Source organism: Pseudopipra pipra, chromosome 2, assembly GCF_036250125.1.
Source record: "Pseudopipra pipra isolate bDixPip1 chromosome 2, bDixPip1.hap1, whole genome shotgun sequence".
Lineage (NCBI taxonomy): Eukaryota > Metazoa > Chordata > Aves > Passeriformes > Pipridae > Pseudopipra > Pseudopipra pipra.
The window spans coordinates 43,895,284-43,921,956 of NC_087550.1; the positions used below are offsets into that span (position 1 = coordinate 43,895,284).

Sequence of the window (26,673 nt, forward strand, 5' to 3'; positions counted from 1 at the left end):
CCTATCTAGATTTATTTTTAATGGAGACCTGTCACCAAACCCCCCTTTTTTTTAAGTAGTAATGACAGATTCATAGTCCTAAACCTATTTTTTTCTTCCTTTCTCTCATCCATTTCAATTTACTTTTTAAACTCTTGATTCTTCTCTATACCAGTTTGCTTGAAGTAGTGTGTGTGAAGTTGCTGCAGCTGAGCAAGGTGTGCTTTTCCATCTTGGTGGAGTGAGAATGAGCATGGGGCAGATTGGGGTGATTGTATTTCAGTGACCCAGTTGTGCTAGCATAAGTTGCTGTGTCCACACTGTATTACCAGCTTCAGGCTGTTTTTTTTGGTGTGCCTGGTGGCTCCAACTTTCTTCTTCACTTAAGGCAATGTAGCAATTTGCATGTGTGCCCAGGAGCTTAGACAAGGCTCAAATGGAATAATTCTTTGGTGGTAGAGAAGTGAAGTCCAGCCAAGAGGTGTCTGTCAACAGAGGATTTCTTAATGTAGGGAAATTTCTCGGGAGACCGTGTCCTGTGAATTACAAGGATGAGAATGAGCCTGAAAATGAGCAACTTGCAGCTTATTTGTCAGTGCTCATAAAAACACTTCAGGAATGGGAATGTGTTGTTTAGTTTGTATTACTTGAAATGGATTGGTCCAGCTATTGACCTATGTAAGCGGTGTGTCCTATGACAGATTTCCCTACAATTCACTGTGCTCCCAGTGGGAAGACTAGAGACATCTCTTTGGATGGCGAAGTATCTTCCATCACCAGTTGTCGAACTTTTTCTTGCGAATGGTCTGACACTTAGAGCTCAAAGCATAATGCCACTCATCTCCTTGCTCGTGCCTTCATGCGACTTGGCTCCAGTGTTAGCCTTGGTGTTATGATGGGAGAGAGATGGGGATGACTGATCAGTGCCACATGTCTTCCGTGAATTCAGAGCATTCTTTGCTAAAATCAGTGATGCCTTCCCTTCAGCTCTGGTTTGTGAAAGTTCATTATTAAATTTTTAAGGATTTTCAGTAAGCACAAGAGAAGTCCAAGTCTAAGATGTATGTTTTGGTGAACAGCTATCGAGACATTTATTCACATGTTGTCTAGACTTACTTTTCTGTCTGTGCAGAATATAAAATCCACATTTATTCAAAACTAGTACGGTTAAATTTAAAGGGAGTAGAAGAGTGTATCATGTTATACAAAGTTACTTCATGATGATGAAATAACTATAACAAGTAGATTATATTAATTTCTTAATGTCTCTAAATCCAGTGTGTTCCTCTACAAATAATTACTAATTTGATTTCAGCTTGACTTTCTTCCAAAGATCATCTTTAAAATATGAGTATTGTGGCTTAAATATGATATCCAGAACATAAGTTTTCCAAAAAGTTGGTATCAAAGTTGTAAATGCAGCTCAGGAGGAGATCAGTGTTGGAGTGCAATTAATTGCCTGCCATAAACTTTAAGACATTGTGTATTGTGAATGACAGATGTTTGTTCCACTTTCAAAACAACAGTCATAAATAAACTCACCTTGACTTGGCCTGAAAAACTAGGGGTGCACCAGGGTACAGTGCAAGATCACACCACTGCCTTCTTTAGTTGCATTAATCTTTGATGACTTTCGCTGGCGATGGCTTTCCAAAGAGATCTTAGGGGTGTGTATTTCTGTCTTCTATGGCAGCGTGAGCAGTGGAGTTCACAGTCATCCTGTGACAGAAAGTGCCCAGTTCCTTTCCTTGTTTTTGCTTCAGTTTGAGCTGTTGTTTTAAATTCTGAATAGCTCTTGCACTTTCTGCTCTTCAATTTCATCTTAATTTAGTGTGTCTTGCTTGTTTTCAAGGCAGTCTCCTTCTTTTGAGTAATCCTTTGCTCATTCTCTTGAGTTGGGGACAGCTCCCATCTTTGTGCCATTTGAACATTTCTGCCAGAGCAGGGACCATGGACCTGACTGAGGAGAATCAGTGGTGCCCCAGTAATTTGTCTTCCAGTTGTCATGGTTTGAGATAGCCCCAAAATCCAATTCCCTAGCTCCATCCCCCTCCCACATCTCAACCCAATGTGAGATGGGTTTTTCCAGACAAAACACACACCAGACTCAAAGTGGGGGGAAAGGGAATATATTACAATGACTGTACAAATAAATATAACATCACATTATACACACGATCATAACTATCTCTACCATGACATATAGTATTTACAATGGATCAGATCTCTTCTCTCCTCCAAATAAAAGTCCAGGAGGGAAAGAAGGACAGATCCCTTCAGTTCTCAAGCAGCAGCAGCATCTTCTGAGGCAGCAGGTTTCTTTCTGTCTTCTCCACATGCAGCAGCTGATAGCTGGCTTTCTGCCAGCACTCAACGAGGGAGGTATCAAACTCCCCCGGCCCCATCGCCTCACCCGAGGGGTCTTCGTGGGCTTCGTAACCCCAGACAAGGTCGTATCACCACGTCATATCACGAAGACACAGGGGGGTCTTCGTGACTGTCTGGTATCTTCAGGAGACTCAGCTCCTTGCTTGCAAGGCCTTTGTGCCACTGCCTCTCAGGCTGCCACCACGGCAGCAGTGCAAGGGGGGGGAGCCAAGGTCAACTCCCCCCGCATTCCATCTGACCGTCCCGGTCCAGCTCCAGGACGTCTCTGAGCTTCTCAGCTCCTCTCTCTCTCGTGCTGCATACTCCAAGGCTCCTCTAAAATAGGAGTCCATGTCCCTCTTCTCCAAGAGGGTCTCCAAGGGAGTTTTGGGGGATCTGGTACAGTCTCTTACCCCAAACTCTGTCTCTCTGCTGCTGGCTCTCCTTTTCCTGGCTCTGTCTTCCAGGAGTCTTTTCTCTGGTGCTGCATGTTCCTGTTGCTCCTTCAGTTCAGGTCCTTATCTCTGGCTCTCTGCCACCGTTTCTCTGGTCAGTCCCGGCTGCTGTCTGTGCCCATGGAGAAAAGCATCTCCCAGCATAACTACAGGCACCTAGCCCAGCTTTATACTGTTCCAGGTCCCTGCAGCCCCCCAGCTGGGGCTGGGAGGGGCCCAGAGGCCCCAAGGGGCTTAGAGCCCCTTCCTCGTGGCTCACAACATGGCCACCTCTTCTACAACAACCAAAACTACAACTCTTCTCTTCCGGTCTGGTTGTGATATGTTTACATTTCTGCAGGAGCGTCCATTGGGCAGAATTTCAAAACTTCTAGGGGTTTCCACCCCTTGGGGTCTACCACTTTTCTCAGCCCTCTGGGGGAAAACAAGGTTCAAACCACGACACCAGTGCAGATCATTGTAGTCACCATTTGTAGTTGTTCTAGTCCTTGACCTCTCTTAATTCTCCTTGACCTTTTTTTTGACTTCAGCTACTTTTTAGTGTGCACTACATTAAATGCTCCACTGAAATTTGAATTAATTACTCCTGTTTTATTGGCTTTGTCTAAAGAGTAAAGAAAACATTTTTATTACAAGTGTGCTGTTGGCATTCTTGTGCTATAAGGTATTTCTTATTCCAATTTCCATTCCATTTTTGTGCTTCATCATTCCTCTAAAAGTTGCTTTTCTGCTTTGCATCCTGTGGAGTTCAGTCTGAGGGCCTGTCATGATCTAGAGTAGCCTGGGTCATATATCCTTGCCCTTCGCTGTTTTTTGTAAATATTGCTGTATTCACTTCTAAATCATCTGTTACTTCCAGTAGGAAAGATTTATTAGGAAAAAAAAAAGTAAAATCACACAACTGATAGAAGATTTTATGTGTTAATATTTTCAGAATTCCTTGATGGGTATTACCTGATCATTTAATGTCTGAATTGGAGGGGAGGAGGGGAAACTATTTTTTTTTTTTTTTTTTTTTTTTTTTGCTTCCAAGTGATTGGACAGTTTTCATGTCCTGTTGACTGGAAGCTGAGTTGCTTTTACCTGTGTCATGGTTTGAGATAGCCCCAAAATCCAATCCCCTAGTCCTAGCCCCCTTCCCCATCTCAACCTAATGTGAGATGGATTTTCCAGACAAAAACACACCAGACTCCAAGTGGGGGAAAGGAAATATATTACAATGACTGTACAAATAAATACTATAACACATTATACACACCATCACAACTATCTCTACCATGACACCTGTCTAGTCTTAGTACAAGCTTTCTGCCAGTTTTAAATCCTCAAAGCAGCAGCTTTTAGTCTGTATTGAATACATGGAGAAAGCAATCAAACTACTCAACTTTTTTTAAAGAAGAAGAAAAATAGGCATGAAATATTTTTTATGGTTAATATTATTGTGGCTTCTGCATCAGCCTTTGGTTGTCTTTCCAGATTATCCTTGATGGACATTTGCTTGGGAGAAACTGGCTATGGTGTTCTTGGGTCTCTTGCCAGCCACGAGCAACTCCCTCAGCTGACCTCCCCTTTCTTCCTCCTGTTCTGGGGTGTGTTTTACCCCAGCTGGGCCTCCTGTTTTTTGGGGGTGTGAGATGGTGGAGAAGACCCTGCTGCAGGTGGGAGCTAGTTTAGTATTGGAGCTAAATTCAAGCGAGCCTCATCTCGAAGATAAAGCCTCTCAGACTGCCAACTAGCTTTACCTCCTGTTTCTCTCTGAAGTAGTGCTGTGCCCAGGCAGAGGCAGATGAATAGCTTCACTTGTGTTGGCTCCTGTGCACGGAGAGGAGCTTCACTTTCAGAGGTCTCTGAAGGGGAAAGAGAGAAGAATGTGCCATTTGTGTTAATCTGAAGAGGAGATAAAACTCTCTTAAAGACAGTGACGGCTATCACACTAATCTACTGCTGAAAAACGTACACTGCTCAAATGAACAAAAATCATCAGCAGTTTTTGCTATTTCTGGTCACAGCCTGTGGAGAATATTGATGTGGGGTGGTAATTAAATGGGCATAGGTTGTGATTTTAGCTTGTGCAAAAGGAGGGGGAGAGAGAGTTGAGATATATTTCTCTTTGCAAAGTAATGGTTTTGTTACTTTCTGATGGCAGATCAGGAGAATATAGAGAACAAAATGTTTTGAGATGCTTCAGCCTTGGCTGCTGTTGTGTTCCTGGGGCCTGGCCTCTGACTTTTGAAGGAGAAAGGGAAGGTCACACTGCTCACACATGGTAAAATATATTCAACCTTAAAGAAAAACAGCATGGAAATTTGGTCTTGTCATCTCACCTTTTGATCTAAGATTCTTCTGCAGAGTATTTTTAAGCCATAATTTTAACAATGTTATGACATTCATTTAAGCTTTGACTGCCTTAATAATTATGCAGAAAATTCTTTTTTTCCCCTTAGAATAACTGTGTCCTAACTCTTAGAAAATACAGTCACATTAAACACAATGATCTTTATTTGACTAAAAAAGGCCAAATTAATCAGTTCATTAAATGTCAGCTCAGCATTGACTGTATAATCCAGTGATTAACGTTTCTCTGAATATTTCAGTTTTACTGTCTCACAGTAAGATATTAAGTGCAGCCTGTGAGCAGAGGAGCAATTCTGGTGGTTCCAGAAACTGAAAAATTATAAGGTCCGGAAGACAGCATGTTCTCAGCACGCCTGAAGGACTTAAGGGTTCCTTTCATCTTTAAGGGAAGGGCAGCCCTTCCTTCCCCTCCACTTCCTACCTGTCTCCCCTCACTCCCATTGTGAGTGTGGGCCTTGTTTCATGTGAAATATTAGTGGGGGATGAATAAGCAGAATGTTTCACCTGTTCAAAATAAAGATCTCAACATTGTCATTGTTGGAGATCCATAATAGAAGAAAAGATGCAAAGCAGGTGCAAGTTTTCCTAACTCCTCAACCACACCTTGATGTGTTGCGCGGTTTGGGTTTGGTTTGATTTTGGGGTTTTTTTTGGAAGTAACAAACAAAAGGTGGCTATGATTTAAGTAATATCAAAGACGTGTTCATGATCTTCTAATTTGCCAAGTTTTGCTGGAAATAGCATCTTCATAGTAGCCTTTTCGTTCTCACAAAAATGGAAGCTCTGGAATAGGGGGGATAAATAGCAGTCAACAAAATCATGGTGTTTGCTTGTTAATTGATGTTGTATGAAGAACACTTGTTCATTTACTAAGATATAATCCTCAACTTAGGATAACAATAAGCAGTTCATCTAATTCTCTTGGCTGTAGAAATGCTGGGGAATTTGTTGGTTACTGTGCCTTTCTGTTGGATTTTATCAAAGGAGGATTGTGTTGTAATGGTACATACCTTGTAATGGCAGGCAGGAGTAGAATGAAAGCATCTTGATCTGGCTCTGCAGTTACTAGTGCTATTAATTATCATTGTCTACTTTTATATTTAGTCTGAGGCAGTCTGAGTTTTTAGGATATATTGGCTTGTGTTTCTTTTGGAAAATGTTTTTCTACCAACCCTGGCCCCAAGAATAAACAAAAGCTGTGTTAATCTGTTTGGTTTTGAATTACAGTATTCTGGAATGTTTTTATTTTCATTTAGTCACGCATACTTGATTATAACTTAATTTTGCTTTTATCCTAGAAATATATGAATATTTCACTATTCTCTACTACACCTTTCATTTAAATAAACTGCATGAGAAGTCATAGTTGGTTTCTTCATATTAGATCTTATAATAAATGTAGGGTTTGGGTTTTTTGGTGTGGTTTGTTTAGTCTTGTTTGTTTGTTTGTTGGTCTTATTTCTTATACTTAAAGATTTGGAAAATGAGCTGCAGTGGTTTTGCAGATGAATGACAAAAACCGTTTGTTGGTGTATACAAATAGAGTTGTCTGTACAATTAGGTAATTTATAGTCTGTGAGTCAGATGTTTGTTTTGTGGGCTGGGGGAGCTCAGCCCTTCACCAAAGCATTATTTAAAATTTTCCTATTCTGTGGAGGAGTAGGAAATATATAATATAAAAATTAAAAAAAAAAAAAAAGGAAAGCAGAGGGAGAGGGAAAGATAGGGAAGTAAATAGCATGAAAAATTGATTGTGCAGTGCTGTCATTCATGGTTCCTTCTCCTGTTCTGGGATTTTATATTAGGATAAAACATTAACATTCTATTATTCAGTAAAGAAAATGAAAGCATGAAAGTTTTCTCATGGATGTATGAATAAAAACACACTTAAAAAAATATTTTCAGGATTGGGTTTAAATTTGTAGCTATTAAATGCTCTTGTGAGGATACAAGAATAGTATTTTAGGAGTAGGAATGGTACCTGAGCATTTCTAAAGTGCCTGTAAAGAAACAAGAGGAAATAGTTAAAGCAGAAATAAACATCTTAAAATGAGTGGGGAGATATGGGGGGTGTGGAATGAAAGAAATCCTTTCTCTCACCTAAATTCATAATTGGAAGTGCACAGCTACTGATGGAATCCCCAATGTCCAATGCAAAGATAGTTTGTGTTGAAAATGCTGATGTCTGTACCATTGTTTAAACGGTTATGGTTTTTAAGTTGTAATTGACAGAATAAGTTCAGTAATTTACAGTAAATGTTGCTATATCAACATATTTTTCTTAATATTTGCCCTTTTTTTTGTTTGTTTTTTTACTGACTTGCTAGAGAAACTTCATCTATCTCCTTTTACCCTTTGCCAAAACTTCTGTTTTTAAGTCTTGGTATCAGCTACTGAAACGAACAGTCAGGTATCACATGGAACATGCATTCATTCATAGAAAAAGCATAATAATTCAGTAGAAAATCATTTTAGTTGTTTTCAGTGTTTTAGATGCATTCTAGAGAAGTACTGCTGTGTGGCATCAGTTAGAAATGGGAGTAACATTTATCACTGAAGAACTGTTTAATGAAGGTTTCTGTATGTAAGCTTGGGTCTTGTCTGTGGTTAGAGATAAATACTGAACAGGGACGCATCTACTGGTGACTCTCTCCTTTTTTTAATCTGCTATCATACTCTATATACAAGTAAAAATGATCTCCTGAATAAATACATGTTTTAAAATACAAGCTCATAATGTAAATATATTGCAGAAAATTCCTGCTGTTTTAGCAATTTGGCAAGTTTTTTTAATCCTACCTTCTGCATTTTGTGTTAAATACTGAAATTTTAATCTTAAATTTAGTTCTTTTCAACTTTCATGGCTTAATTTAATCTGTTTTATGGAAAACAATAGTGTAATGTTTAAGACATCTCCTCTAACCAAACTCTTGCACCCAAACACAAAACGCTAATGAAACTCAGATTCAGATGTAATCTTCTGTTCTAAGAGTAATCAAAACCATCATCTAAGCATGTGGTTGCCATAGTGCAAGTCTGTCTTGGCTATAGTTTCTTGTATCCATGGCTCTTTCTTTGATCTGAAGTTTGTAACTCACTGCTTCTTCTCTGGTTAGATATTTGTGAGGAAGAGTGAACACTTCTCTCTCCTCTAAATAAATCTCCGTGGTAGGTAATCAAAGTGTTGTAGTCTGAGTTTGGGAAGTCTATGGGGTTGAGAGGTAATGCTTTATGGGTAGGCTGCTTAAGATTAATGGTTGGAAGATAGTTAGTATTCTTACGACCTTTATTCTGAAAGGTGCCTACCAGATGAAAACCATCTCTGTCTTTATGCTTTCTGTGGCATGAAGAGGAAGACTGCTCTTCTCCTTGTCTAAGGTTTGGTAGCTTCAATCTGCGAGCCTATGTCTTCTGTGGGGAATGACATCTGAATCTGAACTCTGTAGCTTGACAGGGGATCAGTGTGCTTGGTGGTGGTGCAAATGTGATAATACCTGCTTCTGTGGTGGGCAATTTCTTGAGGAAATACAAAACAAGTTTGTGAAATTGAGTCCCACATCGATTTTTGTTTCTCAGAGGCAGTTGCTGTTGAATTCTTGGTAAAGTAATGTAATAACGTTGGGAGAGACTGGAAAATACATCCAGGTATGGCACCATTCTTCCTAGGAATTGCAGGATATAAGCAGGAGGGACAAAACAAACCCACAAAACTGCTAGAAATGCAGTAATGCTTGTTTTAGCTAACAGGACTGGAAAATTGATTCTAACTTTTTTTCTACTGATATTTTACCCTGCCACAATAATGTATTGCTGTCTTCAGGCAACTTTTGTAGTGAATATACTGTGCTTGCTTTCAAGGGTGTGTTGAGTTGAAATTAAAAAGCAAAGTATAGTCAGAAACAAAGTAACTTTACACTGATGATTTGTAACCTCCAAAGGTCAAATCAAATGTGTTTTGTCTTAGTTGTGGTAAAAGACTGTAAGTGCTTTGATCCTGAGTTACCGAGGATTACATATTCAAGTCTATCTATTGACTTTAAAATTGTATTAATAAGAAAATTATTCCATATTAGAATAGCAGAATTTACTGACATTCATGTTTCTAGTGCCGTCTTTTTAGAAAAATGTTATAATTGAAAAATAGTAAATCTTATGTCTTAAACTTGTCAGTATCTTCATTTAGAAAACCTTTGTCATTGATTCAGCTTAAGAATATCAGCTGTTTTAAGCCAGAAAACAAAAGCCTGCCTCTTCTTGAGAAAAATAGAAAAGAACTTGCATATTAACTGTATTCTTACCGATTCTGTATCAAAATGTTTGAATTTTCTTTGCTTCTGAGAGCTAGTTTTTATTGTTACTCATTAAATAATCCAGCAAGCCATCTGGCACGTACAAAAGGAAAAAGAAATTTAGGCTTTTGCTTAGTAACAGTAGAAAATCCCCAAACCCTGCAGCTGAGCCTATGTTTTATGCAATTTTTATAAACTTTAGTGACTCTAAACTTCCAATGCTTAACTGTTATATACCATTTTAAAGAGTTTGATTATTGCTCTCATCTTGTTTGATCAGTTTAACTATTGCCACATCTGTATAGAAGAAAAGATGGGCCTGTTGTATTGGGCAAAATGTATGCACTGGTGAGCAGCAGGTTACTGACAGGGAGGTGTGTGTGCACCAATTGGTGCTTGAACTGGTGTTACCAACTGGAGTTCAAATGCAGAATCCTTTTGATATTTTTACAACAACATGAAAACCTATGCCTAGATCATGCATGCTATTTTATTTGGATTGATGGCTTATTTGATGGAATAATTCATCTTTAGAAATGGATCTACTGTAGTACATAGTAGTTGAGCAGGATTTGGAATGAACCACTCAATGTGGATAGCTGCTGTGCCCTCTCGCCTCACTTTAAAATGCCCAGGCCTGTGGCTTACTCTGGCATTAGGGGGAAGATCTGACTCTCAGCAGAAATGCTCCATTGACTTGTAGCTGCTTATGTCATAGTACTTTGACCTGCAAAGCCTGTGACCCCAGATTCCAGCTGTTTACTGAGCAGAGAGGAGTCACTGCTCCTGCCACAGTTGTATTCTTTGAAGTACTTGAGGTAAACAGATGGAGGGGGTCTTTTGGCAGCCTCCAGCAGCTGGTGATGCCTGCTGCTGTGGTGAGCTCATTGTGAAGAAAAGAGATAAAGCCGTGGAGAATGTCAACCTGCTGCTTGTCAATTGTCAGGTATCTTTTATTACAAAAGCTGAAAATGGGAAATTAGTAAGCAGAATGGCTTGAAAACACAGGGAACCAGGGATTGGCACTGAAGATTAGGGAAGCCTGAGTTCTGATATCCAGTGGTGTTGCACTTCTTAAAGTGGATGAATCAGACTCCTGGTAGATGGGAAATTAATGTTTCAATGTAGCTGTTCAAATGTGGGGTCAAAGCAAAGACAGGCAGTGGTGTTAGAAATTTGGGTGAGGACATTAGGTGTTTGGGTGAGAGGGTCACAGGGGTGCCATTGATAATGGAGGACATATGGAGAGAGAAAGGGGACAGAAGAGAGAGACATTAGGATTATATAGGGATGCTGGAAAAATGTGAGGGAGGTCCCCAGGAGAGAACCAAATCAGCATTTATAAGACCCTGTGGTAGCCCCAGGACCCTGTACACTTCGTGTCTGACCTGCCCAACTCCTATCCTAGACAGTGTAGCCTCCCTCTTGGAACAGGGAAACCATATCAGGAAACGCTGCCCTAATACACCGAAGGTCCCTTCTAGGCTCCACCACTTCTACCGCTGAACACTGAAGCCATGTAGTCTGGACAAGTCGTGCCTACATCTGTGATGAAAATGTTTAGATATATGAACCCGTCTGTGGCAGTCAGTCAGGAGACAGTATCTGAAACTGAAGGAGCCTTGAAAGTTGTCTTTGAAGTATGCTCAGTTTAGTAAAGCAATGAAAGTATCCTAATAAAAAACACAGTTTAATTATCTAGGGAGTGTGTAATGTTTTATGCTCGTGCTCTTTTCTGTAGGTTTTTTAAAATTCTAATTCCTTACCTTTCTTTAATGCTGCATATTATAAATCTGCCAAATTCACATACTGATCTCGCACTGCTTTTTAGGTGTATAGTGAGGGAGTTTAGTTTCCATTTGTTTCTTCTCCGCCTCTTGTTTCTCTTCTTTGTCCTATCCCATTTTTTCCCATGCAACTTTGCAGCATCAAATTCAGAGGAGGGAGGGGAAACAAGATACAATTGGAAATGTTGCCTGTGTGTGCATGCAAAGACAGCTCATTGGATATTTGAGCTCCTTAGCTAGGAAAACCTTCTTTAAAAGAAGAAATATAAACAGCTGAAATTCACAGTTAAATATAATTTTGCAAAATATGAATGTATTAATTTGAAACTTTAAGTCATTTTTTTTTTACATTAGGATGTTATGCTGGTACCAATAATACTGGCAGTGCAGAAATTAAAGATTGTTAAAAAAACCAAAAAATCAAAATCAAGTGGTGGAAGAACATGCTGTGGTAGTGAATAGTATTGTACTACCATTGTGAAGTACACCTCTCTTTAAATTCTTTCTTTGGACAATTCCTGTTGTTCTACTAAGTATTCCATATTTTGAGGTGAGGGTTTTAAGCTTATGCAGATTCTCAAACAATTTGTGTTTGTAGGATATGCAGCAGTCATTAAGGAGTAGCGCAGCTTTCTGAGCTGTTATAGATGTACCTAACTAGTAGTAGCTGCACAGTGCAACAAAAATTTTGACTGTACTGAGGACAAAAGTGCTGCTGCAGTTGCTATTTTCTATAATAGATATGGTCATTGCTTGATCACACAGCGCAGTAGCTGTCACAAGCCATTTTTCCTGTTAGGAGAACTGTAATTTTTCTCTTTTATAGTTCATATTTCAGTGCATTAGTGTGCTGACCATGGTGACAGTGACTTTCTGAGTTAATTTTTTTGCTTTCTTTTATAGTAGATTTGGTATAGAACATGAAAGTGATTAAAATGGCCAAAATAAAAAAATGAAAGTGAGAACAAGTTCAGTTTTTCCTTTTTCTCTCTGATTGCTTTGACTGCTTTCTGTTATTTATTAGAAGTTTAGACAGCTTAGTGACTGTTTTTCAGGCACTTTTTCCTGAGTAGTGGAGAGATTGCAGCCTTTGTGGGACGATGAACGAGTTGTGGGTCTTCTCCTGGGGAGTATCCACATATTCACGTGGACTACCTTTTGCTATAAAGAACTTTATGCAATGGCAGTTATTGCTTAAAACATCCTCTATGTGTGTTGTGTCCTGAACACATACGGCCTTTGTTCTTGAAAGGAGAGTTCTCTGAAGAAGAGCTGGGGATTGAAAATCTCCACATTCTTAGTTCCATGGTGTTGCGACCAGATGGTTGCCTCGGTGAAACCTGCGTTGGCCATATGTGGATTCCACATCTTTGTGGACTTCCTCATTAATTTCTCTGGTGTGTTGACCACTTTGTTTCACTACAACTTTTTTCTGTGCTGCTTATAACTTTTGTATTTTTAAATGTTATTTAATGCTAAATTTGGCAGACATCTCTTGGCACTTATGTTCTGCAACCTGATGGGTCTGTAAGGGACGAAAGTTATGAAATAGGAATGTTCTTGCGTGGCTGCCTGTGGCCTTCATTGACACAGAAATAACTAAAGCTGGTGTACTGTGCTGCCTGGGGAGAACGTGAGGACGAGGGAGATGAAAGTGGTGTCTGATCTGTTGTAGCAAATGGCTTCAAGTCAATTATAAGGTATTTCTTGTCTGATGAGGCTTGCTAGTAGCATAAGCTGGTGAATCTAGTGTCCTTGTCCCAAAAAGGTTAGTGAGATTTGAATGAGTCAGGTGTCCTGGTGCTGGCAGGATTTAAGTTATGCTGAATTTTTATCAGAGTAAATGAGTTTCTGATGATATGGCCTGCTTAAAACACTTTTATGAAAAGGTCTGCAAGCTAATTTTTACTGGATATTAATCTTACTGATGTGTTTTAGGAATTACATTTTAATACATCTAATTACTTTTAAGGAAGTTCGAAGCATATAGCCTGTGACTAGGAAAAACCTGTAAGAAATCTCATTTTCTTTTATACAGAGTGCATCAAAATCAAAGGTGAAGAAGAAAACAACTAAAACCCAAGAAGCCAAAAAAATTTTGAAGAAGAAGTTTAAAGTTAACACAAAAATAGTCTTTACTGAAGATGGAGAGGTAAGATCATTTAAAAATAACTGTATTTTGGTGGGAACTGAATTTGTAGTTTCTAGAAAGTAAAAAATATACTTTGTATAAAAAGATAAGCTTTTCAAAAATATGTTTTTTGTAATTGACTTAAATTTTGCAGAAGTTTTCAGCTTCCATTTAGAATTCAGTTTCTTTGGGAAAAAAAGGAATGTTGAGCACTGACCTCTTTTCCTCTTTGTATGTGTCAGATACTTGTATGAGAGCTGTAAGTGACGGTACAGAACCGTATCTCTTTTCTGCCTATTATCTTCAATTTCAGGTGGAACTGAGAGCTGTTTTTTTCCTTACAGAAGTGTAAAACAATTTTCCTGTAGCTATTTGCTAAAACACCCCCAGGTCTTGATTTAATGTACTGGAATTAAAAGAAATCTCTGGGTTTTTTTCCAGCATTCAGTATTTCTAGATTAAAAGTTTTGTTAGGAAGGCTAAGGAAGTACCAAATTTGGCCTACTAGTGCTGATGTAGCAGTGCCTGGAAATTTGCCAGTTATTTAATTGGATCTTTTAATAGACCCTGGAAAAATGTATTGATTTTATACTGAGAGGAACTATTGTAGATGCTACTCCCTCTAGGGTTTCCCTGTGTCGATAACCTCACTAGCAAGTATCCATGCTCCATAAACTTTTCTAACATTTGATTTCACAGCTTCAGATGCTGTGTATGTTGTTTTTCCGTTTCCAGCATTAAGATAAAAAATAAGTTATATTTTTTTTTATTCTACTTTAGAATAATTTCAGTAAGCCATAACCTGAAAGAGAGGTCATCTTCACAAGTATATAATTTGCTTTTGTGACTAAATAAAATGAAGCATTTTATATTGTAGGTGAAGGGAGTGTAGCCATATAGATAATTACTGACATTAGATAGAATTTAAAAGGTTTTAGAGGTTGTCCCATTGACTGGAAATTATAATTTCAGATATTTTTAGATATTCAGAAGCTGTTGTCTCATCTGAAAATTCATATGCAAATGTTTTATGTATCTATGCAACGAAGCAAAAAGGAGTAGGGATGAAGAAAGAAAAATTATCACAAAGATTATAGTTTGAAAATCAGCACAATAGAAAAGGGGTGACTTATTTAAGGAAACAAAAGGTTGGCATCTATGGATGTTGTTCTAGCTTTTTTTTTTTATCTGAGCTGTGCTTTGAAATTTTACTGTTCTATTCCACATACTTCTCTTCCATAAAATAAAAGTGCTTTAAGAAATGTATCTTTCTAGAAAATATAACTACACAAACTCAATTTTGTGGAAGGAAGTGGAAGTTGGGTTTGTCAGTACCTGGTGAATAACACCCTGTGTGCATTAGGGAGTCCTAAACGTGTTTGGTTTTGCATTTGTACTGAAAGGCATTCTATATTTTCTGCCACATAGTTTCTTTTAAAGAGTTATTACCCTACCAATCCATAAGCAAGAATGATTTTGCAAAGACTGTCCCTTGAAAATGTGTGCTCAAGGTATAAGCTATTAGGTCACAAGATAGATGGGGGTATTTTGCTGAATGTGTAGTCTTTGTCTTAACTTCAGAGTTTCAGATATTTAAGGGAAGCTGGATGTGTTCAGTATGTCATCCATCAAACATTTCATCAGCATGAATCATCAAACATTTCCAATATAGTTTTCATACAAAAATAAAAAAAACCCTCCATGCCTGTTCTCTTTGCTTTCCGCAAAACATGAACCTGCAGTCTTGTTTTTTTTGTGTACTGTGATAAAGGCTTACTTCATCTTTGTCTCAGTTAATATGTTGGAATATTGGTTGTTTACATGAAAGGTACTGTTTAGATTTAATCCTGTTCTTTTCTGTTGATGTATTTTGGAGAATCGTTTCTTGAAAGAAAATACATTTTTTCTCTCAAAACAACTAATAGGATTTGAAATTATTTGTTCCATTCAGCAAAGAGAGAAAATTAGGGGAAGAAGTTAAAGTGAATCCCTTAAACAGTAATGTGATATAGCGGAGACACTATTTTCAGATACTAATACTAATTTTGGACTGAATGTGATGTTAAATAAGGTATCTGAGTTTCTGTTGTCCAGAAGTTTTGTTAATCTGTTTCTTTTGCAAATGGCCTTTTTATTTAGTCTAGAAAAATAATGTATTGGAATATTTAGGGCGTCAAAAGTGTGATGTGGAAAAAAATTCTTTTAACCATTATTTTTCTTGTTGGCATGTCTAATTCAGTTAGTGCAGCAGTGGCCACCTGTGCAAAAATCCAGTTTGGCGAAAGCAGATGAGGAAGACGACGCCACCGGTATTAACTTAGATAAAGCGAAAGAGATACTGCGTGAAGAAGACAAATTTGACAAAGAAGAATACAGGAAGAAAGTAAAGGAAAAACATAGGGTAAGTTGATTTCTACCTCAGTTACTGAAGTGCGGAAATACTGTGCTGTGGATTGCTCACTGTGGAAAAATACTTAAATGCATTGTAAAATAAGTGTAGTACAAGTTCATTTAAATTCGTCAGGTTTTTTCAGGACTACATTGCACATAGGAAGACTGTTTTGATGTAAGTAGCTGGATAGCACAAAGCCTTATTCAATACTAGTTGTTGGCTACAGTGGGGTTTTCTTTAAAAACTTTAAAATCTGTTAAAAGTTTAGTGGGAGTGTCTTTTTATTTAAACAGCGTTCAGTGAAAGGGTTTGTTTCACAAAAAGAAAGTATTGTTTGGCATATGTGGTCTAAAAATGCTGAAAGTGAAAGAGTGTCTCTGAGATGTCTTCAGACTACCACTTGCTCAACATTCAGTATAACATTTCAGCTAGGCAAAAATGCTGACTTTTTTAAATTGGTTTTATTAGGATTTTATTAGGTCAGAATTTTTTTAGTGAATTACTCAAATAATGTCATATAATTTTAGCTGTAACTTAAAAGCATCATTATTTGCAGTCTGGCTTCTCTTTGGCATTTAAAAACCTTTAAGTTGCAGACCATAAGTTTTCAAAATTGCTTCTGTATTATTTGTTATGGACCGAAGCAGAGTTTTCTGACCTTGCTGTGTAACTGTCATATGGAATACAGCTGCATGTCTTTCAGTTCAGGGATCGTTCCCTTAGTCCTTGTGAGATGGATATGGAATTCTCCAGATAACAGACAAATGTGAGATCCCAGGACTATATTTTCTGCCACATAGTTAAAGGCCTGATTTATGCTTAAAGCTTCGAATTTTCAAAGCATGGAAAAGCATTGTTTTATTGCCCTGCTCTGCAAATGCTGATTTTATCCAGTTTGAATTTTTCCACTGATTACTAGTAGTTAGTGATAAATCTCCTAGTGTTTGTAAAGGTTTGTATTTGAAGAAAATAATTTGGAAGGGCTTTCTGAAGGCTTCAAGTTGCCTTTTGGCACGTATTCCAGCTAAAGTCAAAGCATACTTAACGCATTTAATTTGAAAGTCTACTCCTGTAGTCCTGTTACACTCCTTTGACAAACAGAAAAAAATCTCACCTCTTCTTTAGCAACATGTTGCATTTGAAAGTAGGTGCAAAGAAATCATGTTTTCTGTCCTAGAAGTGAAATCATAGTCAAGTTTACAGAAAGCAATGCTATCAGATTTCAAGAATGCAGCTTAATAAACAAGGAAGGAGAGAGTGATTCTATGACTTTGCAATCAACCTGTTATTCACTAGCAAATTCATAAACTTTGAGTGACACCGTATGTTTGACATCAGATTTCAATGATAAAATACTTCATCACTTGGTCTGTTAAGACACCCTCATTGTTACAACGCCGAGGAGAACAAATGACGTTAACCAGATATTTACTTGCATCCAAAAAAAATATTTCATCTGTGGAGATAGTATAAAAAGAGAATGCCTCTGTTCAAAACCGAGGCAAAATGAACAGGACTGGCCACAACAATGTCATGGGGTTTTTTTGTAATTATGGAAAGCGTTATGTATCGAGTTTCTTGTAGCCTACCTTACTGCAAGAGTGTTTTTCACATTATACCTGATTATTATTCTTTATGAAATGAAATAAAAGAAATGAATGGTAGTATGTAAAAAAAGAAGGAAATATTAAAATTAAAAAGACTTCTGATTGAGGTCCTTTGAAACTATTGTCTGTTATTTAGGGCTACCAGTCAGTTATTGCATGCACAGTCAGATTTCTTATTGGAGGCTTTACGATTTGAGGTGAGGAATACTTCATATGGTAGTCATCCATTATGTCTGGGATTCTTGACAGTCAGCTGTTGCTGCTTAGGAAATAGCTGTAATAGTAATTATTGGGAAAATAATACTGTCTCATCCATGCAGAGACAAGTACTACCTCCTTTCTTTTGGGTCGTGTTAAGCTGGTCCAGTGATTAGATCCCTTCTTCCAGTGATCCATGAAGAAGCTACGTTGCTACTAGGTGGAACAGATACTATTATATTTTTTTCTTAATAGAAAATGTGTAATTAGTAAAATTCACACTGTAGGGGGAAGTTCTGTGGCATAATATAGAAGTCAGAAATTTTTTTAGCCACTTCAGCCGCTGTTTTTTCACTAATATATTTTTGGAATTTATTGAATTATTAATGGAACAAGTCATCAGTCCTTCATTAACAAAAGAATGCTGGAGGAAAATTTGAACTGCCTCAGAGCAAAAGGGAGTCGTGTGGCAACTTTCATAGTGACTTCCCAGTGGTATTTAAAAATTCTCCCACCTCATAAGGCTTCCCCTCCCGAAAGATAAGAAACACTCAGCAGCAGATACTAGTTGAGTTTGAATCTTTGACTTGATCTCAGCGATGTGAAGAACTACCGCAGTCTGTGTATCATGACTGTACTGCAGAAGCCTGATCAGATGCCTGATCATTTTCTGAATTTGCTAGTAAAAGTTTGATTGTATAAGTTGGCCTGAGAGGCAAGTGGTGTAAATTATTTCTTACCTTCATTTGGAGGGAGAGGGTGAAATGTAGAAGACAAATATTCAAGTGCGTTACCAACTAAGGATATGAGAGCAACAAAAATACTAGGAGACTTTATTTTCATGACTTCTGATTTTCTGTAAGTGTGGATGTCTTAGTGCCCTTCTTGTGTGATTGAAAGAGGAGCTTTTCAAAGTCACAAACATCTTATGCATCCCCTCACTGGCATTCAGCAGTACCTGTTATATGAAGTCTCAGATCCGTCACTTGTGACTGTCACTGCTTCTTTTAAAATCCTCTGTGCTACACCATGAGCCAAAATACATCATGGCATAGCACAAACTCTGTTGTCTGACTTGTCCTTTCTGCACTAATGTTAATTATTTCATTCCCATCTTTCTTTAAATTTCCTTCCTGGAAGCAGATGTCAAATGCACAAAGATCTACAGCATTATGTTCTAACAGCAGGTGTGACAACTCTCTGTTACTTGGTTTTCCACCTCAATTGCTGAATTCTCCTACGACTCTTCTTCCTAGCTTTTTGAAAAAGCCATGGCTAAATTTTTCCTCTCTGCTTTTCCTTCAGATTTGTTCAAGGTCTTTGTTTAACATTTTCATCAGTTTAACTTTCTTCTGTTCCTTCACCTCCATCAGGTTTCAAATGTATCTTAATTAATATTTCTTCTTCTTAATTCCTTTTCTTCCTACTGCAGCTGATGTTGGTGTAGTTTCCTGGTGTGATTATTTGGCAGTTGTTTTTTTTTCTTTAAATCGATTTTTGAAACATGCTAAATTTATTAAAGTTATTACATAAATAGATTAGGAGACCATTAAAGAGAAATGTGTTTTTGTTCTGTGTAAACCAAATGTAGAAGTCTGGTACATGGTTAGGTACATCAGGAATCAAAAAGTCCCCTGAAGCTGGAAGTGTGCGCTAATACCTGAAGATTCTACCTTGGCTTTAAAGTGGTGACTTAGCTATAAAAGCAGATGTTATTTCGTCCAGCTTCTTTATGTCTTGCACATGGGTTCAGATTGTAATTTAGATTGTGATTGGATGTAGAAAAAGCAGTATTTTTATAAAGCTTGTAATTTTACAGGTAATTTTCAATTGAGAATCCCTCTCTTATGGTTTCTTCCATATAATCTTAAAGATTAGAAGTCTCTGGGGGGAAAAAGGGAACTTCTTAAAATTGAAACTTGCACAAAATAGCTTTTTTGTTTTGGTGAACGTGGCCTGTAAGCTCAATATGAACTTTCGTTGTGAAATGGTTTCTGATAAAGAACAAAACTATTCAGAAAGTATGCACAGGCCATTGCTTTTAAATCCATTTGTGAATGTCATTTAAATGATCACAGTTTTCCGTATGATCAGAAGAATGTTTTGGTGCATTCATGAGATGCTTGGATGAGTTGTGTGTTGCAGTGCCTTAGGGCTTGTGGCAACTTGCAAAGAATCTACACTATAATTAGGTTTCCTTCATGAGTCTCACATTTTGTTACCCTCTCCTTCCTCTGCAAATGTGGAAAAATTGAAAATCAGATGGATAAAAATAAATAAAAATCTGAGGTATAATTGTGGTGTAATTAATGCTTATTGAATTTTTGGAAACAAAGTACATTTTGGTAGTTGAGCACAAGGAAAGGACAGTGACACCGATCAATATGGTGTGAAAAGAAGTCTGCATTAATGGCTATTTAATGACAGCCCAGTGAGAGGTACAGATTTAAGATCCTTTGAAATGTGAAAAATGTTATAAACAGCAATAAAGGGAGAAGTGTTTTTGCACTCCATTTTTCGAGTTTTCAACTGAAAATGCACTGTTGTTAAGAGGAAAAAAGTGGCAGAGAGGGATTCATCTCACTTCTTAATAACGTCTTTCTCTCTACTAACTCAAGTTCAGACACATGCCCATTGGTGCTGAAGGAAAAATGAATAGGAGCCTTATTTCTTACCTCTCTTTCCCACAAGATATGCTGTGAATGTTGGATAGTCAATATGATAAGATGACTAGAAGTGGTTTTGTTTAAATTTTATTTTATTTGGGTGGTATTAGTAGCAAACAAGCTGAGACTGTCTTCATGGGCCTGATACTGTGAGATGCAGTAGTTCTGTACCTTCCTGGGAGACATTAAACAAGTGTGTTTATAGAGGTATGACTCAGACTTTAGATGACAGGAGGGGCCATTCAGAATATCCTGCACTGTAAGCGTTGTACCAGAAGTCTGTATTTTAAATGTAATATATACTTTGCATTTTTGAGACTCCTTGCAGAATCTTGCAGTGATATTGATGTTGGGGGGTGGAACCTGGAGCTATTTTGTGACCCCTTGTGTAATGGTCCTAATTTGTGCTGCCTGAAGTTTGCAATTGTGTGCTCTCGTAGTTTTGCTTGTGCTGTTCTTAATTCAGTAGAAAATAAAGAACTATTTTAGAAACTCTGTTGAAACAGAATACTTCTGTTTGGGTTGTCTCCTGTGCCCTGACTGCATTTGTTAGCGGCAGAGTGGATGGTTTTAATGAGGAGGATACACTGTGAGGCTTCACCCTTTGTGTTTTGCTCTCCCAAATATTATTACTTAACTGTTTCCAAGACCAAAAGAGGAAATTCTTGATACCAGACTTTATGTAAAGACTATTATAAAATAAGTAATTTTCAGTTTCAGGAAGAGTGTGCTTACCCCATTGAATTTATTCAATAACTTTCTGATTAAAATTCATTCTTGAAAATGGAAGATTGCAGACTGGTAAGGGAAACCAAATCCCTTCACTTTCAACTCAGGAGATTTCTTCCACAGGCCTGTTTAATGAAGCGTGCTGCTGTTCCAGGTTGCAAGACTGAGTCTGGCAAGGCTGTGTGTGTATTGCATGGATGGGACTCACAATACACACGTGGGTACCCATAGAGTCAAGAGAGGCAGAAAAGAGAAACACAGGCAGCACTCACATAAACATGAACAGTGCAGGCAGCACAAGCTTAGTTGTTCTTGTTGGCTTATCAGGGCTCATGTTTACTGGCAAAACTATCAAGATCCTCACTCCTTTGATAACCGCACTCACTAATTCCTTAAATAGTGGAGTGGGCCCTAAATATGTCTAATTTCATGCTCACATCACAGGGCCCTTACGCAGTCGCTGACCTTGACCTTGGGTTTTTCCATGTGCTGCTCTTTCTGCATGGTCTCCTAGTGCCTTTCAAATATTCCATTTTAAGTTTGCATTTTTCCATGAGGCTGATAAACACAGATAACCTGATTTCTCTTTTTCTTATCAATTACAAAGTTCTGTGTGGACCTTCTCAGGGTTGTGCTTATGTGGTTCCTTTAGTGTTCATCTCTCAGTGACTTATGACTTCTCATCTCTTGTTACTGTCTCCCTTACTGCTCATTAGAATTGGGGATTTTGTATTTATTTTATTACTTTTTTTCCTTCTTGTTTTTATCTCGCTCTTAACACGATATCATTACAAACCACATTTTTACATTCAAAGTATCCCTACCACCCTCACAGAATTAAACATGGAGTTCAAAAGAAGCATTTTCTGATTATTTTTACATCAGTATATAGGGGGTAGAGTAGGAGAGAGATTATAACTTTATTATATATTAGTTCACATACAGTTCTTTAGAATCTGGAAAAGATCCTTCAGGAAAGAATGATGAAGTTACAATACTAGGGATGACATAACAGCCTCAGTACAAAGTTTAGAGCTGATATTTAAAAAGCATGAATATCCGAGGACATTAAGGAAAAGAAGAGGTACTATACAGATATACAAGATATCAGGCATTCTTGAAGAGGGTACTTGGAGAACTCTGGTTACCTCATGATGACATGAGAGCTGTATGAATTCAGTCGTTTCAAGGAAAGGTGCACTTGATGTAGGAATTTGAAAAAAGAGGCATAAATTTACTTATCAAGGAAGACTTCCTTTGCAACCTGCAGTTGGCCAAAGGTTATAGTCAAACTTTACTTATAAAAGCAGTAATGCTGCTAATTTTTACTAGCAGGAGAAGAACACTGTGACCAAATCAGTAAAGATGTCAGCTGATATTTATAGTGGATTATTTTTCCTTTATGTATCTTGTGCCACACTGCACTCCTTGGGGTTTACTTCCTGGTGTAATGCTGTAGCCTTCATCTCTGTCTGACCTCTGGCTCCTGCCACAATCCTCACCCTATGCCTTGACTGAGCAACCCCGTGGTTCGCTGAGCCATGGCCCGGATGGGAAAGCTCTCGGAGGAGAGCAGCCTGTGACTTAAGCCTTCCTGGCAGCCCCATTCCAACGGGAGCTCTGGGCTCTGCCTCACTCTCAATCCTGCTTTTGCAAGTGATTTCTGTTGATGACAGGGTAGTTATGATTTAAACATTTTTGGTTTATAGTTTTATAAAATCATACCAAAAGTACTTTTAGTGTGTTTTAATAAATCATTGAATACCATATACCATGTACAAGAAACAGAAAAGACCCCAGGGGTTTTCTTTATTTTATAAAATCATTACTTGTGATTTAAAAAAAAAACCACCAAAACCAAAGTAATAAAAAGAAAAATAAATGCTTTATAATAAAAACCATTCAGTATGCTGGAAGATAAATGCTCCAATGCAAAACAGTGTTTGTAGTTTGAAATCAATCATTAGATTAATTCTGAACAGAGATTGCATCATATTTCAAAGGAAATAATCTGAAGAGGGAAAAAATCCAGTGCTGTGTTATGCTCTTTATTAAGTAAAGCACTTGTATTGTCCTGCACTTTGAGGTGGAATTTGTCAGATTTCAGGGTAATTGTACAGTTGGCTTAATGTGGTGCTATGTGAGGACAATAAAATTCTCTCACATAAAGAGTGTGCCAGTGTAGGAGCAAAATATAAAGAGAAGGAGGTTGCTGCTGAAAGGAGCGTTTAGCTGAACGGCAAAGAAAAGTACAGATGGTGAGATGTGTAAAATAAATCAAGAGAGTATTAGTTACTTTGTTAGAAAGCCTATCTGAGCCCTTTCATAGCTTTTGTGTGCAGGCAATGCTGTTGTTATGCTCCAAATGCAGAACTATTAAGATATGGGCATGGACACCGAAAAGTGCATTGACAAGCGTTCCATTCCAGCCTTAGGAGCAACATCCATCTGGTCTCGCTGTGCTGCTGGTGGAGGCAAGGTTTTGCTTGTTGTTTGCTATCTTTAATTCAACAGCTGGATGAGCTACACTTACAGTTTGAAGTGCCCTTGAATGTTTGCTAAGAGTTTTGAAGTGAAATCAGAGTTCTTGGCCTGATTTTGTTGATGTGAAAAATAAGAAAATGAGATAACTCTGAGTACGTTGTTTGTGTACAGCCTAATCAGATGAACACCAGGAAAATGCAGCTGTGGGTGGAGACTGAAGCAGTGTAGACTTAACCTTAAAGTAAGCCTTTACCAGCCTTAGTGCTGTAATGGAGCTTCCATAACAGGCTGATTGTCCTGGCAGAGGACATAATGGAACAACTGTCCAAAATGCTGACCTCTGCGTGTCAGGGCTCTTAGAGACAATCTTGGTTTGCTTGCTGAGGACGTGGGTGCTGCTGGGTACCTGTATCTGCATGAGCAGGCACAGAGATAGGTGCAGGGTTTGGCTGCCTGCTTTCAGACCTGTAGTATGAGAGCTGCGTGTTTCCTTACTGGTGGCTGCATAAAGACAGCTCAGGACCTGTCTAGATAATGAATTTTCCACTGTTAAATGGTATCATCCCTTCGAAACCAAAACGCACTCTAACAGATCCTCATCCTTCCTGTCCTGGGGGCCCCAGATCTGGACACAACACTTCAGGTGGGGGTCTCATAAGGGCAGAGTAGAGGGTCAGAATCCCCTCCCTCGACCTGCTGGGCACGCTGCTTTTGATGCAGCCCAGGATACAATTGGCTTTCTAGGCCACGAGCACACACTGCTGCCTCATGTACAGCCTCTCGTCCACATATATATGTTAAAATCAAATGGACTACTTATCAACTTTTCAAAAATAATTCTATCCTTAAAGCATAGTCAGTGTGTTCACATCTAAATGAGAAAGGAATAATTACCAGTTTTGTCCGCTTGTTTCCTGTTTTGGTTTTGTTTTAACTATGTCCTTTTAAGGGTCAGTTACTGCTAGCTTCTGTTTTCCTCATTTAAATGAGAATTACTTTTTTTTCCAGCTGCCTTTAAGACTTTTTCCAGTGCTTGTTAAATGTTCAAGATTGTCCCTGTGCTGTTTTTCACATTCTTTTGATGACACACTCTTCCTCTGTTGTCTTAAATGGGTCAATACTAGACCCGCGTGTTTCAGTTTCTCTGCCTATTAAGTAAACATCAACTCTACAGATTAGGTTTACATTGTTATGTTTATATAGTTTGTTGCTTGGAGAGATTATTTTCTATATTTCTAAAACCAAATGTTAAGAGATTTAAAAAAACCCACACGACAAAACAAACACAAAATAATCAAAAAGCTTTGCCTTTTTTTCCTGAGGGTATTAAGATTTGTTTATTTAATAGTAACTAATTTTGTGCTTACTTTCTAGATTTTTTTAAAATAATATTCAAAGAAATGCTAATAAGTTGATTCAATTTTATCTTTTGGTTGGGAATGTTGGTAAATTTTGGTGGTTGGAGCAGTGCTTGCATGTAGGTGGCTTGGTAAGCTCTGTAACAAGAGAAACATTAAACTCCATAGCAATATAAATGTAGTAATAGTCATGAGCATGTAAACTGCACAAACTTGGTGTGAAATCTGAGAGGAGACAAAAGTGGGAAACCACAGTAATATCTATTAGGTCAATTTTCAAAGCACACTTGTGCTTTAAAATTTGGGTGTAAACCAGCTCTTGGCTACGGCAATGCCAATATACAAGAGCTGGTATGAGCTTTTGAACAGCTCTTTGTGTATTTTCTGCAGCACAACTGACTGATCTTAACTATGTCTGTGTAAAAGAACAAGAGAGAGTGGAATACCAAGAAATGGTATCAGATACCGATATCAACCAAGATGTGTTTGCAAGTGACAGCCAGATTTTTCCAGGAAATAGAACAATTTGTTCCAGACCTTAACCACCACTAAAGATCTGTTGTGTGGCAGACCATTACCTCAGCTGTTAAATAGAAAAGGTTGGTAGCTCCAAATTATATCATCAGTATGTAAAGGAACAGTTATTAAAAACCTAGTGTTAAAATGTTTGATCCAAATCTGCAGGAGTTATTGAGTATTTAAATAAAAAGTGTTCAGAAGACTCAGATGAGAATGAAATATGGGAAATACAGGCAATAGATTTGCCACAGGCTTTTTTAATGCTTTTGGGGCTAAATATGCTATAAGATGCATTAGTTGTGTTGAGTGAAACTATTATTTGCCTTTAGGTAAACAAGTAGAAGAGGTCAGTGAAATTTTAGTGTGGAAAAACAGGAGCATGTCACCAAGTAAAAAATTTATTTAATGTAAAATCTGGACAGTTATGACCTGTGCACAAATTAATTAAAAGAAAGGTACTTTAATTGTATGAATTGTTTACAAATTAAAAAGCTAAAAGAAAAATTACTGTATGAAACAAAGGTGTTCATAATGCATGGAAATAAGCTCTAAATTTTTTACCCTCTGAACAAAGTAAAATGAACTCTTAATCAACTGTAGAAAGAAGAGAGTCAAAGGAAGAGGGTATTTCCTTTAGGAGGAAAGAACTTTCACCTTTCAAAATTGCTGTACTTTATTTTTTATAACTAAAAACTTGGCTTTTAAACTGTCTATTTATGCTTCTTTCACATATTCAGACAGAGCTCACAGTACGTGAGCGCTACGAGCTACAGAGAGCTGCCATGCTACTACTCATTATTTTTTTGTCTCAAGTTGAGAACGTGGAATGTAAATGTTAGATTAAGTGTGTTGGAGTCTTTGGAGTCCTAAGGAGAAGTAAAAGGGGTATGAGTTTTTGCTTTAAAACCCAACAAGTGAAAGGAGGAGGAAATTGAGCGTGAAAAGAAGCCAGTGGCACGCTTCTTAACTTCACAGTTAAGAACAGCAAGTAGTTTTTCCATATATTAAACATTGCTTTATTCATGGCTTTGACTCCTGTTAGACAGAGCTAGTTCTGTTGTCAGTTCTAGTGAAGGCAAGGTACAAGGTTTCAATAACTGTAGCTCTTTAAAGCCAAATGATTTAGCCACATTACATAATGATTACTAAAAATTTTCATCCCTTTGGTTACTGAGGTTATAACCATCCTTGTTAAGTAGGTGTATAAGGCAGGAGAAAAAAGATCATTTGCAGTAAATTTTAAAAGCTGATCAAGAAGGTCTCTGAGCTGTGTAATACCATTAATGAAAAACTACATGGCAGGAATATAATACTAACCAGTGTGGGTTTGTGGAAATTAGTTATGTAGTGAATTGTG

General features: G+C 37.8%; 1 protein-coding gene across 2 annotated transcripts in view; it reads left to right on the forward strand.

Annotated features, from left to right (window-relative positions):
- DDX10 (DEAD-box helicase 10) overlaps positions 1 to 26,673 on the forward strand; it is a 267,544-nt gene that overhangs the window by 85,156 nt on the left and 155,715 nt on the right. For both annotated transcript variants that reach the window (XM_064645252.1, XM_064645253.1), the window contains exons 14-15: positions 13,271 to 13,384; positions 15,603 to 15,764. In XM_064645252.1, coding sequence (XP_064501322.1) covers positions 13,271 to 13,384; positions 15,603 to 15,764 — 276 coding nt within the window. The remainder of the gene's footprint in view (positions 1 to 13,270; positions 13,385 to 15,602; positions 15,765 to 26,673) is intronic.